The following is a 20,747-nucleotide window of genomic DNA, read 5'->3' as shown; positions in this document are numbered from 1 at the left end:
TTACTGTTACATTAATACAAACTTGAGAATGTGATACCTTTGATTAAGACCTCCCTTCAATCAAGCATATGGCTGTCTCACTGACTTTGAGACTTAAAGCATGTTCTTAGTATTACATATATTTAAATGTCACAATCTGGGGGAAAAATGAGACAAAATTCTTTTTTGAATGTGAGCTGTTACAATCTGAAGGCAAGAGAACAACCACCTTGTGAGAGTGTATCTTTGTAGCCACAGTCAGCAGGAAAAGTAGTGAAGAGTTGAATGCATGAAACTCTAGTGGGATTTTTTTCTAAAATATGCTTTTCAGAACATAACAGTGTTCCGGGGCCAGACTGTGGGTTTTTCTGAGCTAGATCCAGAAGGACTTATACTTTGAAAATGTCTGTGATTTTTAATGACTGTTCGACAAGCAAAGATTTTGAAGAATCAAACTTCTATAGGCAAAACAGAACACAACAAATCAGTTTTTCTCTGTAGCATATGCATTATCTCAGTTAGCCAAAAAGATGATTGGAAGGAACTCGGTGAATAAAGGCTGTTGAATCGCAGCCTCAGTTGAAGCTTTTTCTTCTACCTAATCTGAGGCCATAAATATCTCTTTGAGGCTGAGGGAAGCAGGCTTTAATGGCTTTTAACTCAGTAGTTTCCATGAAGCAGTCAGCGAATATTAAAAAAACAGACTCTTGAATAATGTAGGGTTCATGTAAATGTTTGTCATCATTGTCAAGTCAAAGAGTCAGATATCTAATATCAAGTAATCTTACTTAAATCCCAGCTGCCGGCAAACCACCTGTGTATTCAGCTCTGTCCACCCATCATCGCAGATTGTGCCCCACTGCCCAGTATAATAGACCTCCAGGCGTCCCTCATGACTGCCTTTCCCACTTGTTAGTCTTAATGCACCATCTGTGTCATTACAAGTAAGGAAAAACAAAAACAAGAATCAGTTTTTCTGAGGTCCAATTATGGTTCTAAAACAAAATTAATAACATTGTGTTTACTGCATCTGATCAGAATATTAGACTACCAAATGTAGTGCTGATCACTAGGTGTCATCTAATGAGAAGATGGAAGAAATGCCATAATGCACCCGGTCAGCTGTGAAGTGTTGCCTAATACAATTGCTTAAGTGCAAGAGAAATAGCACAAGATATTGATCCCCCCAAGCCCTTATTACATGCCAAGTCCGCAGGAGTGGGTTCTGATTATGTGATTTCACTGTATATACACCTTATCTTTTTCTTTGTGTATTCTGTTATTTCCCATTGCTTTTATGCTGAAATGCTTACTGCCATTCATAGATGTGATACGCAGTTAAGGCATGCCCCACATAGTAAGTGGCAATTAGCGTGTTACTGAGGAACCAAGGCTTTGTGTTAAATAATGATATTTTCTGTACCTGTAAAATTTCCATAGCCAACAGCTGGTTCATTTTGATACTGCCAGAACAGTTTATTACTGTGGGGTTTTGTGCATCTGCAAACTTTAAAAATTCTCTTTCCAGAGCTGTGAACTCTGCATTTGTCACTGTTTTCCCATGTGATTATTGGTAATTGCAGTACCTGTGAGAGGTGTGCAGGAAACGCCAGCATCTTCTTTGTGGCCACAGTTGTGTTCTTGCCAGGAGCTTTTTGGACACTGTTCTATAGATAGTTCATTTCCTGTGCACTGCACTTCATCCAGCAGCACGGGACCTGAGCCTTCTCCAAAGTAAGCCTGGCTCCACGCCTTGGCAACACCCCTGTCGAAATGTAACAAACATCCAGTCAAGAACAAGCAAGCTGAAGAGTCTGGGAGTCACGGGGAAGAGCTAGAGTTGCACATCCAGCTTCTAAAATAGCAGCTGGGACTGCCTAGGTAGCTGCTGCACTGGTAACTGACAATGCAGCCCGCGTTACGTCCTGTCATGTCATGTGGTTCCACAGTCAACTTCAGTCTCAGCTGAGGCTGTGGAGCGACTTGAACATGCCGTTTCCACACTTCCACGGTTTGAACAGATTTAGAACATCATTTTCTATTGTTTTGTATCTATCAGATTTTCCTTTTCTGTCCCTTTTGATTTTTAAGCATAACTTTCCTAGAAGAGATTATAGATGTACAGCTTGGGTATGAGGATTCTAATTTTAATTTTCATTTAATGTTTATATGTAGTAAAAATAATCCGATACATATTTCTACAGTGACTTTCATCTGTTGTCCTCAAAGCACGTTAATCAAATCTCAAATACCCAGATGAGGCAGATAAGTGATTGTTCCCCATTTAGTCACATAAAAACCACAGCAAAGAGATCTTAAGTGACTTGACAATGTCACACCAACAATCAGTGGTAGAATAAGAACAGAAAGCAAACCAGTGACTAGCCTTGTGTGTGTTACACTCTTTATGTCAGCCTGGAGGATTTTGAGCACAGAAACCTACATAAATTGAAAATGCTCCATTGTTTCAGCATTACAGAAATTATGCAGTGTTTAACACTTGGTGACCTATCAGGATTTTTCCAGTTCTATTTAAGATACCATGTCTTTCATATGTAAATGTTTTTCATGGTTTGGTTTCTTTCCACTCAACAGTTTCTCTGTTCATATATTCAGTCTAGTTTTTATAGGAGTATTCTCAATATCTGTCGTCTTTTTCAACTTGTAAGACTGAAACGTCTATCTAAATTTTTTGCTGTAATGAATTACCTAGCTAAAGGATTAGTTTAAATTCATTAACCTACAGTTTGGGTGCAGGGCTCTATATTAATTAATTTGGTTTAAAGAGAGTTTTCCACTACCATCCATTTATTGCCACCTAACACCTAACAGGAATGGTATGTTCAGCTTATACTGAAAACATGACAGGTCTTGACTATTTTGTTTCAGGATGTAATCATTCAAACTCTTAACTGGCTTTTGCGACTGTGTGCCAGAATAGTATGTTGCTGTGGGTTTTGGTTTTTTTTTTTTAATATAAGTTGCAGTAGTTCATGTTTTTAAGGCACTGACTCATTAATCCACGTATGGATTTAGATAGTTGTGGATTTCATTTCTAGTGCTTTGTATAAATATGTAACAATCTCTGTTCTCTCTTTTTTTAAAAGGAAAACAATACTAAATTTACAATTAGCAATCATACAAATTCTTGATAAACAGTAAAGGGGTATGGGAAAAATAACAGTAAGAGGTTTATAAAAATTAAATTAGAATCGGGAAAAAGTTCTGTAACAAGGAAGGATGTGGAAATTCATGGTAGACACTGTGTAGATGGTAGTGCTCAGTAAATAAAAGCACACACAGGAAAGGTAAATGAAATAATCTGTTTTGCATTTTCGTTTTGTTTAAAATCAATTTGTTTTTAATATTTTCAAGCTAATGCGCTTCATTAATCTTGAAAATGCACTGTTAATTTTCAGGCTGTTTCTTTGATGACCAGATGTCTTCTTCAAGTGGTGGAGAACATGGAAAATATCAAAATGCAGGTCTGTTTTGCTCAGCAGGGAGAAGAGTTCTAATCTGTGATTGCTTCAGAGAAGCAGGTAACAAACCAAAAATATCCTCAAACACTCAGCAGGCAGCATTTTAGCAAAACACATAGCTTCAGTCTGAAGTCAGTACCTTATTTTTGAGAGTTTTTTAATTAGACGTTACCTTTTCTTCTGAATGACCTTCCTAATTCTAAATAACATATTAACAGATATCTTGGTCTAATTTTTTTCCTTTAGCAATGCCAAGAAGAATTTTAATAGATTGGAAATTATATTTTTCTGTGAGATTTGCAAACATTTCCTGATTGCCCTTACTATTCTTTCATTTAGTTTGTTAAGTAACCATGCGTTTTTATATCTAGCATTAATTTACTGAACACTTGTATTTTGCAATGCTGGTAATGGGAAAAAGAGCCAAGTCCTCTATCTCTTATAAAGAGCTGCTTTTTGAACTGGTTGCCTATATAGTAAACTAAGAAAATATAATCCATAGGATACACTAAGGGTAATACTTATTTCAAATCTAGCTATCCCATTTATATTTAAGCATCTAAATAAATAAAAATGTCTTGGTTTTCCACTGTATCTTTCTGATGTAGCAGGATAGGCTCTGTGATTTCTCAGCACTTCAGGCTATTTTTGTAGAATTGAATAACTACGGACTGAAGAGCCTACTTCTAGGATACCTATTTTTATTAATATTACCCTAAATAAATTATTATAGGCTTATTACAGAAAGCCTGGTTTACTGGTAGTTTTTAAGATGATTGTATGTTGGAACATTTGCATGTATAAGATAAATTATCTTCATTTAAGTTTACTGAGTAGTATTTGCATATATGCAAACTTCACACAAAGAAAATTCTCGTACATAGCATCCATTTCTTGTATTTTTTTTTTAATCCTGATGCTGGTACAAATGTATAGAAAATGTTAGAAAAAAAATCCTTATTCATTAAGAAGCTGGCTGAAATCCAAGAGAGAATGCTTGACTACTCTGAATGTTGAAACAAATTATACCATAATCTAGTAAGATTCTCTGGTGTTCCAATAAAGCAGAGACAACACATCCCATTACTATAACAGCAGCAATTTGTATCAAGCAAAAAGCATTTGAGACCAAATAATAAAATAAATTATCATTATTTTTCACTTGTTAATGGTAGATTAATATTCTGAAGTTTTATAGGAGTGCTACAGAAAAGTTGAAAGGGTGTGGGAAGCTACTTACTGAGATGCTTTACTTTTACAATTTGTGGCACGTTTCCAGGTTATTTTTATTACTTCATACCTGGTCTACTGCCACTGTTGGTAAAATTTCACTTCACAGTAATGAGCACATTTGTCAAGACATCTTGATTACTTGAGAAATTCTGTAAATCTCTAGACATATTTCAAAAAGACTTAGCACCATCTTAATACAATTTATTTACTCAGAAAAGCGAATCAAATTAGAAGCATCCGAGAACTGCAGTTTCTGAACACTAAATATAAGTCATGAAATGTTTTAGTGTAATCAGTAAGGAAGCAGGTTAAGAGCATGACATTTGTCATTAGTACACAAAAATGTAAAGCATAGCTTAGTAACTTCCCAAACTTATTAATTGTGGCCCAATTCAAAAGCAGAAAAAGCCTGTAAGAAGATAGACTTTCTTTTAGGTATTCCCAATTGAAAATGTACAGGAATACAGAAATACAGCATAAAATAAACTTGGGAAAAATGAAAATCTGATGTCAGAGGAGCATGTTGATTCCCACATGGCTCACCAGGAGATCTAGAAGCTTGTAAGTACTGCACAGTTCTCATCCTTTTGAGCCAATTTGGATGGCACCAGCAGTCCAAGGCCTCAGTTTCACGTTACAAAACAAGTACACTCTGGGGGCCACCCATTAATGCCACAAAGCTTGCTACTTTCAATGCCGCTTCTTTTAATTCATCATAATCCTAGCAGGGTTGAACAGGCGAGTTCTGATCCAGTCTTCTCTGCACTGACCTGCTTAGTTCTCATCCAGTCTGTTTCAGACATAATCCCCTTCTCCACCATGGGTTTACATCTTAATATCTTCTCTGCATCTTGCTCCTAGTTCTTTCCCTCTTCAACCCATCTGGCCTTTCATCCCAACTGTCCCCATCTCCTTCCTCTCTGATCCAGCAGTTCTCCTCTTTGCCTCCCACTTCTGCAGCATCTTTCCACAAATACTGAATACTTATCTTCTGTGTGGTATCAAAATCACCCCTGGCTGTACAGAAGAGGAGCAAGAAAATCCTGTTCTGCTGCTGTGACTATATTATGGACCATGCTTAGTTCAGACATAATCACTGACAAGCTTAACTGTCAAAACTTCAAACAGATATCTACTCAGTATATGCAAACTGACAATCTTCAGAGACTCGTGACTTAAACAAATCTTGAGAGATTCTCACAGGCATGCCAAAAAAACATATCCTTTCTGACAAAGCAGTGCTCTTACTCCAAAGCAAGGAGACTGTTACTCTTCAGTAAAATGGATGTAAGGATTTTAACAGTCAAAGCAACTTCCTTTCCTTTACCTACGGTTTTTGATTGAAATTTTACTGAAACTGTAGTGAGTTTTCACTAAAAAGTCAGCATTTATTGAGGCACATCCTTTGTCTGTCCTACAGACAAAATTGCCCCTATCATATGACACTGAAAACTGGATCCTATATATCAAAGTTCCAGGGAATTGAAAGTAATGGTGCTGTACCTGAACCTTCTATAAACAAACTTAGTTACTGCTTCAAAGTATTAGTGTGATTTTAAAGGAGCATCTTTTGACAACTCCAAGCCATGTATCTGACTAACTCTCCTGCTTTGCTGCTGGTGTAGAAAATATGTAGAAAAACAAACCCAAGGCCAAGCTGCCGACAGACAACTTCAGCATCTGCATCATCCCACTGATCATCACAGACAGTCCCCCACTGGCCAGCATGGTAGACTTCTACTCTTCCTTCGTGAGCGTTGTTCCCACCAGCCAGCCGGATTGGAGTAAAGACAGGGGCTGTGATCAAACATAGAATACAGGAAAAGGTAATTTCTTTCCCAAAATGTTATCCTGATAGTAAAGAAAAAAGAAGATGGCTTAATGGTTTCTCTGACATCACTCAAGAACTACACTTTATTTTTTCTAGTTAGATGGAAAACCTGAAATTAAACTTTTTAGAAATTAGTTCCCCTAAGCTCCACTTTCAGTAGCTGAAGAATATTATACAGACAAGTAACCATACTGATCTTGAGTTACTTAAGCGTCAGAGTGTTCACAGATACTTAGGGCTGTAAGGCCAAATACTACAGTCAGTCAGTAGAGCTGCATTTCTACCAGTAAGAGCAAAATTGGCTCTGTATAGGCTTGGTCCCAGAGGGTAAAATCTGAAGAGGCAAAAATTCTTTCATTGCCACAGAAGTAGAAATTCATCCTCGTGTTTTCTCGTTACTTTGGTAATTCCAGTCAGAGCAGTGAAATCTCACGGACTGTGGAGTCTCACTTTAATTGTGTAACTACTGTTCCCTTCCCGTTTCTAAGATACGGTTTGATTTTCACCCTTTCAAATCATTAGCCCTTTTCTGGTCCAGCAAGAAATTGTCTTGAAAGCATCACTTCTGCATAAAGCTATAATAGTGGAAACAGGTTAAAACCATGTGAGAAAAAAAAAATCGCTCTAGTATTTAAAAGGTTATTTTAAAGTTTCACCATATCTAACATCTGAATGATTTAAAATGTGATTAATTTTTGTGTAGGCCTTCCAACCACTGAATGCTACTATTTCATCTGTTTCTTGGCTTAAAAAAAGAAAACTGAGGGCATTTCTCCAATTTCATTGTACTATTTCACTGGTATGAAATCTGTTTTTATGTAGTTATTTAAAAAGGCTAGTTGCAGTAGAACCTGCAAAATGTGAAAGCTTCATCTAGTCTGCTGAAACTCAGGATCAATTTAATTCATTTCAGATATCCTGGACTCTAAATTAGTCATTAACTTCCTTTCAGCATTATTGAAACAGACAACAGTCCTTTAATAAATTTATCTAAGCAAAACAAAGTTTTCTGGTGAAAATGTCCATAAACAGAAGGAAAACCTTATGATCTAAAAGTATAATTTGCAAATTTATAGTTTTCAGTTTCTTTAGGCAAAACTATTTCTCTTTCTTTGGTCCTGCAACTTGTCTCCTAGCTTAAAAAGATTCTCCCTTCCCTCTATGCTATAGTTTTCTAAATTAAGACCAAAATTATTTTTTAAAAGTAATTTATCAAAATATTCCTCATGAATAGTGGAGCTTTAGGACAAAAATGCATCTGCCTTTGGATAGGAATGTAAGTAGGAGAGGACAGGCAGCACAGAACTGGCTGCAGCCATACATGTTTTGGTTACAGCTGAAGAGATTGCCATTGCCAGATCCTCAGCACTGCCAGCCTAGTCTTCCTCGAGGTCAGCAAAATCTTAAATCTGATGGCATAATTGCCCATTTAGTTGCTGTTTATCATGTTCATTAAAATAATTTGAAATATCTTAAAAACATCAATAATACTTTTTTTCCTAACAATATCATTTTGACTTGTGTGAGGTAGCAGTCTTCAGCTATGAAGACTTGGACCTGTTTTAAATGTATGCAGAATAGGGCAAAAACTTTGCAGTTCCTTGTGCGATGTTGTCCATGTTCACAGTAAGGAATGTCATCCCAACACTTCGGTGCTAAAGAAGAAGGCATAGCCTGTTTGAAACTGCTGCTCCTCCCTAATGTTCAGTAAAAGCTGACAAATTGACATGTAGCATATGTAGTTACCAAAGACAACCTCCAAGTAGACAAATAAATTAATAAATAAATAATTTTTTAAAGAATGTTTAAAAAAATGTGGGGGGAAACAATCCTACTTTTACAGCCAGAGATTCTCGCTGCTTCACCCTTTCTCACAACCTGCATCTCAAAGCAATAATTTGCTTGTTGATTATGGAAAGGTAAAAAGTGGTTCAGCTAGTTGCTGCTTGCACAGCATAGAGGGATTTGAAACAGTTAATGCTGTGATGATTCAATGTTTAATTTCCTGTTCCAAGAAGTCTTAATATTTTTTTCTAATTTAATAATGAGTAATTATTACCACCTCTATTTAAATAAGGTAAGGAGTTAACCAAACCATATGTATTTTTTTTACCCAGGGAAGAGCTACATGTGACAGCAGCTGCCATTTTTTGAGGACATGTTCCATCCTGCCAGACGTCTTTTTCACATAACAGTATATTCTCTTCATCACCACGACAACGCACTTCACTCCAGTAAACAGGAATAAGGCCCAGTCCAGAAAATGGTATGTGTTTTGCTGTACCTTTTTCACTGTAAGAAGAATGATCAGGGTAAGACATTAGAGTGGGAGGAGGGGAAGTGGAATATTTTCTCATATATAAATCTTGGAGTAGAAAAGAAAGGGCTTTCTTCAGCAGTGTAAATTCATCACATTTTCATACAGTTCAGCATTGTCCTCTGCATAAAGAAAAGTAACAGATGTAACCCAGTTCTCGCCATTTTGTTGTGGGATATTTTAGTACAATGGCCTGTGTTGCTGCAGGGTCAGCTACATTCCTGTTCTCCCGGTTCTTAACTACAAAAATCAACACAGAGTCCACAGTCCATAGGTGAATCTACAGTACCATCCCACTGCAGCTGTACTTCCAGGAGAGGTAAAGCTAATGGGCCTTGCACCCTTATCCTCTCCTTCACTCCATCAAAACGTACCAGTGCTCTGCACATACACGTCATACAATATGGTTGTGACCATGCAGCAGTGAAACCACCTCATACTCCCATTAGATCAGGCCCGCATCCATTATTCTCTATTCAGCCATTCCCATCCATCCAGAACATTTATAAACAGTTTCCTTTCCTTCCCATACTGAATCTACAGCGACAATTATTGAGCCATCTTTTCTTCCATATAATGCCCAACAAAATTAAATTAAAAACAAAGCCCAAATATTGTAAAATCAAAGGAACAGATAGATGAAAGCACCTGAAAAGCACCAACAATTCCTAGTGAGTTTATCTTCTGGTATATAGATCCAAATTTCTGCCAGACACTCACGATAACAGAAACTTCCAACTACTGTTTGCTTGGGGCTTTTTGGCCTGGATTCAGATTTAAGCCATTTCTGTTGAAAAGACCAAGCCATTCACCCGTATCACTGAACTACTTTTGCTAATAGTGGTCTTGTTCAACTGAAATATTTAGGGTATGGAAGGCAAAAAGAACTTACATGAAAATGAGGAAAGGAGACATTGCACGTAGACAGCTGAAGTCATAAGCAAAACCACGGCCTCCAGATGGCTGAACTTTTATCTCATCTAATCCTCATATTTTTATAAGTTGGCATGGTGTGTCCAGATTAGTATTGAACATTATAAAACAGCTTAGATTTAGTCCTGGCTAGCAGTCTTAAAAAGTGGAATAATCATTAGGAATGTCACACTGCAAGTATGCTATAAAAGCCCCTTACTGCTTGTAGCAAACAAAATCACTACTTTGGTATGTGACTGAAAGAAATGTTCGAAAGGCAATAAAGCCAGCCATACTTTGTGGCTTATTGAGAAAGTGCAAACTGAATGGGGTGCTAAAGGGGGATATTCAAGGAATTTGGTTGCTAACTTGAACAGCACTGATTTTTTAGAAGCTGAAATTGCATTTTATTTTTAAAACTCCCTTTTGGTATGGGCGTTTTCTTCCTTACCTCAGTTTCATCTTACTATTGCAATTGCAGTATCACTGTAGGCATTATCTAGAGTTTAATGACCAAATTATGTTAAAGGGTCCTGTTGATTAACTCCATTCTGACAGTAGTGGGAAGTAGTGATCAATGAGGACAATGCAGGGACTTTCAACCTGTCCAATATTACTATAACTCTGTAAAATGTTTCCATGAAAATGTAAAGCTGCAAAACTTGTCTGGTTTTGGGTTTTGTTATCACTGTGCAACTCTAAAAGGATAGAATGGATGATTACCAGGGTAGCCCCATGCTCCTGAGAACCAGGAATTTTCCTATGATTAGGAGCCCATGTAGAGTCTAATTCTGGCCACAGAATTTACGTTTTATAGATTCAGTAACCTCGCTGGAGCTGTTCTTAATTGACGCTTACGTAAGTGAGATCAGGATCAGACCTCATGTTTCTGCCCTTGTGGACATCTCCCGGATGTCTAGTAAAGCAGTTTTTGTTTGCCCTAAGATTTTCTGACCTGTTGACACTTTTCACTTTGAAAGCAAAGCATCTACCCTGGTCTGCTCCTCTCCAGATGCCATATGCAGCTTTCAAATGAAATACTGATTCTCACAGCAACCTCTTTGAAGTACAACGCAATTGAAGGAAGCAAAGGATTCTGGGAAGAACAACTTCAGCATTCAACAACTTTCAAACAGAAAAAAACAATCATCAAACACAAAAAGCCGTCAGGATTTGCAAAATAGATTGTCCTTTATACTGAAACATCATTAAAATAAGTTGACTGATTTTTACTTGGGCTGAAACTTACCCAAGTGCAAGCTGTCGACATACGACTGTTGCATCATTATTGTCCCAATGGCTCCCACAGATTGTTCCCCAGATTCCATTCAAATAAACCTCCACTGTACCTTCAAACTCATTCTTGCCACCCTGGAGTCTCACTGACCCTAGTTAAGAAGAAAAAGTAAAAAAATTAAGCCTCCGTTGCTCAATTAATGTATCCCACATAGAAGACTCGGAACCTGATTTTCCCTCTGCAGAGAGTTCCTGTTTCATGTATTACCATCTTTGTGCTCTTTGGGTGAGCTGCTTCTAAGAAGCACTCTGGCACATCTAACATTCTTATACAGTGATATACAAAAGGAGATAACCTTATTTTTTACATGGGGAAAACATTTTGCTTCTTATACCGAAATGACATCACATTTCTGATCCTTGTGATGCTACAACTTAAAGATCTAATAAAAAAAAAGTATGTATAGACTGCACATAATTATTTAAACGTGGTTACCTCTACCCAAATGAGCAAAAAGTGTATATATATAGAGAGAGTGCTGTACTTTTATCTTCCACATAATTCCATCCAACTTCAGGGAATCGGAAAACAACCACATGGATTGCATAGCTTTTGCTCTGACCCCTGTAATATTATGCATGTCATGGATGTCAGCAGTTTATTTTAGCCAAAGAATGCATTTGTTCGTACTTGTTCTCAGACAGAAAAACATTGGATGTAGTTCTGTTAATTCATGAGAGGTCTTCACCAAATTCTCAGACAAAACAAGCTAAAAACTTGAGGAATCGTCTAAAAGAAGTGAAAAAAAATTCTGCTTCTTGAGAGCTGCAGAACACAGAAATCCAAGAAAATTAACACATTTTGCTTTTTTTTATTACAGTAGTTTTACTTGAGATGCCAGACGCATCTGCTGTTGAAGGTAGCCAAGTGCCACTGGTAAAGGTGGAAAAAAGCTGGTCATGGGTATTGACTCTACAGAAGCAGAAGAAAGAGTCATAACAGAGCAGTAATTCAACAGGAAGGAATACATTTCTGTTAAATTATCAAACATAGCCTAATTGTATGCATTAGTGTTGCCTGAAATCTCAGTTAATCCATCTGCCTCTGTTCTGTGATCTACTTAAAATCAGAAGCTACACCATCATCCCGTTTGCAGGGGTTTTAGCAATGGGAGAAAACAGTCAATGTTTGTGCCTGCTTTTCATTGTGTATGTGTTCATGTGTGTGTAAATAAGAAAAATATTAACAATAATAATAGGTAGATCCACTTTTTCTTCTCAGCTTTCACTCAGATTGTGTCCTGGTTTTAATTTAGTTCAGTATATTTTATAAAACCACAAAGCCAAACGACTGCCAAATAACTCAAGGAATTAATTAACCTCAAGCTTGGTTTTGTGTGTTCCTTTTTGCCTCCTATTTACTTTCTCAGCAGTAACTTACTGTGCAGTAACTTACAAACAAAATTTATTCAACTCATGTTACGCAGTGAGCTATCATTCCGAATAGAGGATTATTAATGAGTTAACTATAACAATACTGTAGACATATTGCACATTGTTTATCTGTCTTTATAATTTTTCTCTTTGTGTTTTTCTGTCACATACAGAGAGAGTCTGGAGTTTTGTTTATTTCTGCTCTTCACCAGACTTTTGTATAGACTATTATTTTCACTTGAAACATCAACTGCAGTCATAGCAAAGTGATTCCTGACATACCAGAAAGCAATTTTGAAGATGTCATCTCCAAAAATAAGTTTATTTTTGTACATGATTGCTTACAGTCCTGCATGACACCTACTGAAATCAATACAGTGTTTCCTGAGTACACATTACACAATATTTCTATTCAAATATTTGTAGAAGGGAGTACTCGAAGAATAAAATTCTCTTCTAAGGTCTCCATGGCAGAATTTGGCTCACTCCTCTTTCTGTATTTACAGAATTCCCAATGACAACAGTGGAAGAATTTATTCACATACACAGAGCAAAAGATAGCACAAGAGAGAACCTTTGCACATCAGAAACTCTTCTCCCAACAATTAAAAATGAAAGAAATCTGAAATCCTTTGCATCTCTGGTAGAAGCCTCAGGAAAGAAGCTTGAAAAGCACAGAGTTCTCACTGTGAACACGTACCATTAAAAAAAGAAAACAGCCTTTCCCTCACCACCCGCTCCCCTAAAGAACCCCGGGTGACACCCGGTCCCTGCTGAAGTGGGAAAACGCACTACTGGTATCAGTTGGTAAGGAAGGGAAAATGACTTGGAAGGGACAGTGCCTTATTTCCATGTGCCTGTGGAAAAAGACATAGATGAAAACAATAAATGAAGGATTTTTTAAAACTTCATCTAATATCTCAACAAAATATTTTGGTTTGCCTTTTTCCTGTAGATTTACAGCTGCGTATAGGAACACCAATGTTTTGTGAAGGGTAGTAGCATTCATAACAGACCTTTGTTCATCTCACAAGAAAATACGATAAAGAACCAACTTCTATCACATAGAAGAGAAAACTCACAAGATGATTGTTAAAGGTAATTTTGTAACAAATTTAAAATGTTCTTGATTTTCACCTGATAAGTTAATCTAGAAAGAAATAAAAAGAAAGCCTATTTTTACATGTAACTAATATTAAATCTTTTATTATGCCTGCTGTTTAATAGAGTTAACCGAATATATGGTATAATAATTTTAACATGCTGGTTGCACTGACTCACTACTCTCCTCATAGGACAGTATTGAGATCTACAGCTATGATTAACCTAAACCATCCAGGGCAAAATCCAGCATTCTCTCCTCAAGCAAAACAATAAGTAAAACCATTTTTTTTTAAAGAAAAGTCAGAATTAAAAACCCTCTGAAAGGTTAATATTTCTAACGTATTTTTCTAAGTCCAGTCTAAGTGTTTCTAGCTCAGTATTTCAGCACTGTATCCAACAAGAGTGGAATGATACAGTATTTTTTGTTTCATATGCACTTTGAAGTATGTATCAACCTATATCATATGATGAGTCATAATTATGTAGCAAACAAATCAAATAGCAAACTAACGGGAAAATGATTGCTCTGTTGTTTACTCAAAATGTTGCAGTATTCAGACACCTGGTAGTTATTTTACTGGATCAAGAGATACATTAGTTACAGTAACATGGATACCTCATAAAACATAATAGAACTTTAAAATACACTTTCATTTCAGTAGCTTATTTTTTCTTTCCAGTAGATAAAACTTACTTCATAATGAAACAGATCTGTGTTGATCATAGGGAATTGCAAGATGACCAACGTTATCTGCCATCGTGTATGTTTATGCTCTATTACCAAGTATCTATGATATGATACTATGTAATGTATCATGAATACTCATGATTCAATCTTTGTTATTAAGAATGTGTTAATATCTTAATATCTTATTTGCAAGATAGTCAGTGTTTGCATTGTTAAAATGACCAGGAAGCACTCTTTCCCTTCATAGGCAGCAAGAAAACTAATATTTAGCATGATTAAAAGGATACTGGTTAATTCTTAATTCCACTGGTTAAGTCTTCTACTGTTATATTTGACACCTCAAGCCCATACTGCACCTCAACACCTGTGCCTGCGGGGCTTCCTTCTGTGCTCCCCCTAGGGCACAAGAAGCTCTGGAGAAGAGCACCTGAATTACTTCTTAGAAAACAGGTCTGGCTTAAGCGTATGCATTGGAGGCAGTAGGTTTCTGGAGCCATAGATACGGTAGCATCTCAATTTTTTAAGCTGCGAGTTTTCAGCTCTTTCAGTTGCTGAATAAAACTAAACATGTTGGGAGTAGAGCTAATGCAGTAATACCTACTCTGGCTGTTATGCAACGCTCTGAGGCAACTCACACTTTCTCCCCTCTCCACCAACTCAATATGGTGTCAAGCTTCTGCTTAAAGCGCTTATCAAACCTTCACTGCCTCAACACCAAGCTCAACCAAGGGAACTGTTGAGTACAGGGATCCTGCCCATGGCTCTCGGTGTCCTCCTCAGCGCTGGTCAGGAGGAGGAAGGATGAGGAGAGGTGAACTGACCCCACGAGAGTTAGAAACAAGGCCACAGGACCACAAAGCGGGCCTACTAGGCAGCTCTAGGACACATACTGTGGTCTTACGACGGACTTAATTCAGCCCTATACTGAAGAATACAAATCTACTGTCTTGACAGAAACTCCTTTGTTTATATACACTCAAAAAATACATATGCGTTTCTTCTAATTATGTTCTAGCCGAGGTTACTGACGGTCAATTCATGTTGTTTATATACAGTCTGGTAATTTTAGTTGCCCTGGTATCTGCCCAAGTCAGAGTCTTTCCTATCTGCTATCACTGTTTAAAAGAGATTAAGTTATACTTGCAAATGCAACAAGTAAGGGTATCCAGTGGGTGCTGCTGAGACTTGCTCTGCAACACCTGCCATATAGGCTCAAGATGAGACACACAGGAAAAAAGGGAGAGGAAAACCTCTCAGCCAACTTTTAATTAACTCCAAAAAGCAGAAGAGCTTCAAAGGAATTGTGCTGTTGTGCTTGGCCTCTTTTCCTAAACCATTCTCACGTTCAGAGATGCTGGGTAACTTCAAACCCTATTTTATTTTCTGTGTTTCACTGAGAACAAGCATTGTTGCTCTGTGTGGCTGAATTGCAAACAGAATGGGAAATCACTTCCACTTCTGCTGTACGTGTAAGTGCTGCAGCAGTGGGGTTTATGGTGTTGGCTAAAGGTGTGCCAGTAGTTTCTTTGCAAACACCCGTGTCCAAAGATGTGTAATTTGGCTGTAAATGTAGATTTGGAAAAGAGGAATCAGAAGTTGCCTGTGCCTTTCACCCTGGTGCTGAGTGCTCTGAAATTGAGGTTTAAAGCAAAGCAAAAGAAGTATTTTGAATTGTGGAAATCTGTAAAAACAGCAAGTATTTTTAATTCTGCTTTCATTTCCAAGGCGTTCCAACGTGGGATAGTGCCACAGAAAGGCCCTGCACTGATAATTCATCTGTGTTGCCCTGGAGTCAATTAGGTAAGTCCAAATTGACATAAAGTGTGAGGGTCTCCCATTGATACGTGCTGTATATCCCATGCAACCACATTACAACTCACAGTATTCCAGAACACTCATGGATGATTCAGAATACATATAAAAGAGTCTATCCCAGCTTCAGAATGAAACTAATTCATTGGTTTGCATGAGGTGCTTGTAAAAAGCTACCTGTGGTATAGGTCAAATCTCACGCCAGTTCAGATCAATGGAAACTTTTCTTCCCTTCCAGAATCAGGCCTGGCTAAAATCAAAGAAATGAATCCTGCTGACTTTAGCAAAACTATGGATGACACTTACTGCGATCAATGAATGCTGTTGTCCATCACTTTCCTGAGCACTGCTCTTAGTCTAAAATTGTATCTATTTTCTCCTGGTATTTTAACCTTGAAAAAAGGGTGCATCCATCAGAACTACTTTTTAAGAACTATCTTGAGAACTTTAGCAGATAGCAGTATTGCATACTCAAGGATCCTTGTATTAGAAGTTTCATAAATATTGTATGTATTGAGTGTGTAATGTGCTGAATTGGTTCCTCTGCAGCAGTGAGATTCATCACATCAACGATCAATGGTTTTAAGGCTCTGAAAAAATAAACTGAAGTGTTAGGAATGTAACGGGCTCTAAAGGACTGCAGTTGTCCTACGTGGTACAGAGCTGCAGAAAATGAGGGGTCTCATGCTGTGCAGCTGTAATAAGAATGGCTCCAGAAGAGCTGCTTCTCAGAAGGAAAATACAGACATTCATGTTCAATTTTTCATCATATTTTTTTCTTTACCCCTATGCGATTAAAAAAACCCCAAACCCCAAAAGACCTTCCATCAACTGCCTGGACCGTAGTATAACAGGTAGGGAGAATAATCTAGTGTTTAGACTATGAGCCTGAGGCTTGGTTCTTCTCTCACAGAAGTTTAGTGAAGCATTATTTGATGGGCATTAGTGGAATTACCCTGTGATAAAAGCAATTGAAATAGAAAGACTCTACGATCTGGCCATTCTGGAGATAGGTATTTTATTTCCAGTTCTGCCACTGATTGGTAGTGTGACCTCTGGCGAAGACACTTACCCTCTCTTGTATTGTTTCCCCTTTGTAAAATAAAGAAAAACAGTTAACCCACTTTACTCAAAGAGCTTTAAATTAGATAGGTAACAACATAGCATGAACAACATGTCATGCCGAATACTGTAACTACGTGCCACATAAACATTGTGCGGCAGCAGTTGCTTCTAGGTACTGAGGCAGGCCTCTTTTCTGAAGCATGAGTACATTACAGGTAAGTTATTAGCAGTAACTAAAATACTAAATTCTGCTGGACTTATGCCGGCTCTGTGCACAGAGTACTCTCGTACTCATTTATTTTCCTCTATGATTTAATTGATTAATCATGGTAATTTATATATATTTGTATTTGGTTTACTTGCTTTCAAGGCATGAATAAATAATACTACCCAGATGTCTCTCATTTTAGAAGGAAGGAAATGAAACACCAAAATCTATTATTTTAAACTATAAAACTGAATTTAGACTGCTACCACATAGTATAATTGCAAAGGTGCTTTTTTTTTTAATTTTTCAGCGATAACGTTAAAATATAAAGCAGTTTAATATATACACATGCACAAAGCTTAGCCAATTAACTTAGCAGATCAGTCTTAATATTTAAGCTAGAAAAGCCAGGAGATTTACAGTTAAGGCTTTGAAGATGGTATTGTATTCAGTTATTGCAGCTGCCTAATAACTGAGTATGGGCTTCCTTAGCACATGTACTAAAGCAACAGATGCAGTGAGTTTATCTCTGCATAGTCTGTCCTTCTCTAGCTATAAACTGCATCATAACATTGCCTTACTTGCATTTCTTTGCTTCTTCTGAGAAAGGAACATACTTCAGGACAAAATGTTACAATAATGTTTATTTCTGAGCAAATGGCCTGATTTATTTCCATGTTCCACCTTAAGCCATCTCACACACTCTCTAATTCTTTCGTATCGCCTCCACGAAGGCTTTTGGACAGATGTTTGCCCTGTTGATGTCACCGAGTTTACCGCTGAGTCCAACAGAAGCAGATGACCTTTCAATTAGAAAGCATTGGCTATTGTTCAGTAGCTATGTCCTCCCTCTTAACAGGGGCTAACCTGGATTTCCTTTTTCTGGGGAAAAAAAAGCAGCATTCTGAAAAGAAACAGCTAAACCCAAACCACGTACTACTTTTGGCATTTTTGTAAAACTTAAATCATACTCGTGCTGAATTTACAGGGGATTCTGGAATTTACTTTAGTAAGCAGAAGATTGGGCTCTTGGCAATAAAATGCCGCGTTCTTCTTCATTGTAACATATTAGACCAAGTCCTCACAAAGTATTTTGGGAACCAGACTGAAGAATTCTGAAAAAAGCTATAAATATGATGGGCTAAATCAAAGAAGGAACCGTGGGACCCTCTCCCAAACTGAGACCAGTTAAAAGGTGTGAAGTCTTCTGGGTTTTTTTTTCATCTGTGTCTAGTTATCTATTTTCTCCTCCGTGGCATCAGCTGCTTGGTATTCCTTCCAGGGAAACATCTGTAATGCATAACATCATTCTACCTTCTTGAAGGAGTACAACATTTGACTTGAAACACAGCTTTGGAAGCTGCATTTTTTTTTAATGCGTAAATGATCGATATGGACCTTGGTGCCTCCATATGCTCTTCATGTGATATTTTATACCAATATGTATAATTATCACATTGTTCAAATTATCTTTTTTCCACACACCTTCTAGGGCTATTGTTGGAAGAGAAGGATAACAATCCTCTTCAGAGATCTGAAAGTAAATTAATTAAAAAAAAAACCAACCCCAAACCAACTTCTGCAAGAACAAAATTATTACTAATAATATTAATCATCAACTTACTTGCTGACCTTGTGATAATACAAAATATGTAAAAGGAAGGGCAACAAAGAAGGGAATTTTTATTTTCGTTGCAACAATTATGCTTGATCATTTTTAGTATAGATAGGACATAATTCTTATTTAGGTAGGAGATAACACCAGAGCAACGCAGGAGAAATGTGAAGTCATTCAAAACCAGACTGTACATAAATATAGTTAACCCTGTGGAGGGGTGCCAACACTGATGAAATGCAAAGCTGATCAACTTGCTCAGGGGCTGAATGCTGAAATCGCTGTTTGGTCCTTAGGCACTGAAAACTTACACTGAAGTCATTGAGAGTTTAGCTAGGAGTGTGCGGGGGGGAAGCACAGGTCTCTTGGCTGGCTTCACCGATGTCCTCAAGCACCAGCGCTAACTTGCAAACCCCATTATCCCAAGATTGGGGGGGGGGGGGGAGAGAGAGAGATACCATATGAGCAGTTCGCGTTTAGAGCAAGGCATCGTTTTGCTTTTCTTTCTGCCACTTAAGTTCTGTAGACCGAGAGAGGTGCGCCCGATTACAAAAAGGGGAATGCCAGCCTTGGCTGACTGAGCCTACTGAATACTGAGGGCACAGCTTCTTAACGCGATTTACCTAGTATTAAAATAGCGTCGGAATAAAACCAGGTAGGACCTTCGTCTTTCCGACGCATCTGCTGATGTTAAAGTCTAAACTCGCCTCTCAGAAAAGCCTCCGCTGTCATTTTGGCAAAAGGCGTCCGTCCCCTCGTTCCCTGATCCCTCCAGCCACGGGGAGCCGGGTAGGGGATGGTGAGAACGCCGCCGCCCGGCTAAGGCTCGCCGTCCCGCAGCGCCGCTCCGCCGCCACCCCGCGCCCGAGGCGGCGGCCGCTCGCCCCCTCCCCGCCGGCCCAGCGCCCCCGCCCCGCTCACCTCGCTCGCAGTCAGCGCGGCCCCGCTCCGCCCGGCCCCGGCCGCCCCCGGGGGCGCACCCGGGCCGCCCGCCGCCGCCGGGCAGGGAGCCGCAGGAGCCGCGGCGGCCCCGCGGCGCCCGGCCCGCCGTCCCCCGCCGCGGGAGGGCGAGCGCCGCCGGCAGCCAGGGGCGCTGGGCCGCGGCGAAGCCCGCGGCGGGGCAGCCGGCGGGGGGCGGCGGCGGGGCCGGGGCGGGTGGCCGCGGGTGGCGGGCGGCCGGGAGGCTGGCGGTGACCTGCCCCAGCCCGCGGGCTCCGGGGATCGTCCCTATCACCAGCGCCACCACGAAGCCGGTGAATGTCATGGTGCCAGTCCCGCCGGCTCGGGTCCATCTCCCCCTCTCATCGCGCCCGGGATGCGAAGGGGGAAGGCGGGGCCGCCGCGTCCCGCTAATCCTCTCCGCCACACACCCCTGCCGCCCTCCCCCCGGCTCCCCTGCCTGCGGGGGCAGGGCGAGCGGGGCGCGGAGAGGCACGCAGCCCCCCCGACGCGGCCGGCAGCGGCGTTCGCGGCTACCTGCCGCAGCCTTCCCGAGCGCGGGGGGCAGCGGTGCGGCCGCCCGGCCCCATGCAGCAGCCGCTCCGGCAGCCCCGGCGGGGGCTTGGAGGGGGCCGCGCGTCGACCTCGCCGCCCGCGCCCCCCGGAGCCCGGCCTCGGGGACTCCCTCCCGCTCTCCGCCGGTCCAGAGCGCCGCCGCCCCCGTACCTCTCCGCGCCCTCCCCGGCCGCCCCCCGGGTTCATCGCTGCCCGCGGTCCCGCCGCAGCCCCGCAGGCTCCCCCTCACCCCGCTTCTCTCTCGCACTTGGGGCTCCCCTACCAGCCACCTTCTTCTCTGCCCTCGCCCCCGCGGCGGTGGCTCCCCCGACCCCGC

The 20,747-nt window shown here is 39.9% G+C and overlaps 1 protein-coding gene and 1 long non-coding RNA gene across 4 annotated transcripts in view; one reads left to right on the top strand and one right to left on the bottom strand.

The window, feature by feature from the left end:
- Window positions 1-17,144, top strand: part of LOC143159852 (uncharacterized) — a 49,169-nt gene extending 32,025 nt beyond the window's left edge. For 2 of the 3 annotated variants that reach the window (XR_012995238.1, XR_012995237.1), the window contains exons 3-8: window positions 3,399-3,521; window positions 8,643-8,791; window positions 12,931-13,231; window positions 13,380-13,522; window positions 15,942-16,016; window positions 16,267-17,144. This is a non-coding gene — a long non-coding RNA (uncharacterized LOC143159852). The remainder of the gene's footprint in view (window positions 1-3,398; window positions 3,522-8,642; window positions 8,792-12,930; window positions 13,232-13,379; window positions 13,523-15,941; window positions 16,017-16,266) is intronic. The other variant, XR_012995236.1, reaches the window with a different exon arrangement.
- The window catches only part of PRSS12 (serine protease 12), a 46,654-nt gene extending 26,403 nt beyond the window's left edge, over window positions 1-20,251 (bottom strand). Inside the window, exons 1-6 of the mRNA XM_076337309.1 lie at window positions 19,838-20,251; window positions 11,004-11,142; window positions 8,639-8,817; window positions 6,341-6,491; window positions 1,566-1,744; window positions 768-909 (exon numbers count right to left, since the gene is read on the bottom strand). Of these exons, the coding sequence (XP_076193424.1) occupies window positions 768-909; window positions 1,566-1,744; window positions 6,341-6,491; window positions 8,639-8,817; window positions 11,004-11,142; window positions 19,838-20,180 (1,133 nt within the window). The 5' untranslated portion in view covers window positions 20,181-20,251. The remainder of the gene's footprint in view (window positions 1-767; window positions 910-1,565; window positions 1,745-6,340; window positions 6,492-8,638; window positions 8,818-11,003; window positions 11,143-19,837) is intronic.
- Between the last annotated feature and the right edge of the window lie 496 nt (window positions 20,252-20,747).

Source organism: Aptenodytes patagonicus, chromosome 4 (genome assembly GCF_965638725.1).
Source record: "Aptenodytes patagonicus chromosome 4, bAptPat1.pri.cur, whole genome shotgun sequence".
Classification (NCBI taxonomy): domain Eukaryota; kingdom Metazoa; phylum Chordata; class Aves; order Sphenisciformes; family Spheniscidae; genus Aptenodytes; species Aptenodytes patagonicus.
The sequence above is the reverse complement of the archived record's forward strand: the minus strand, read 5'-3'. Positions and strand labels throughout refer to the sequence as shown.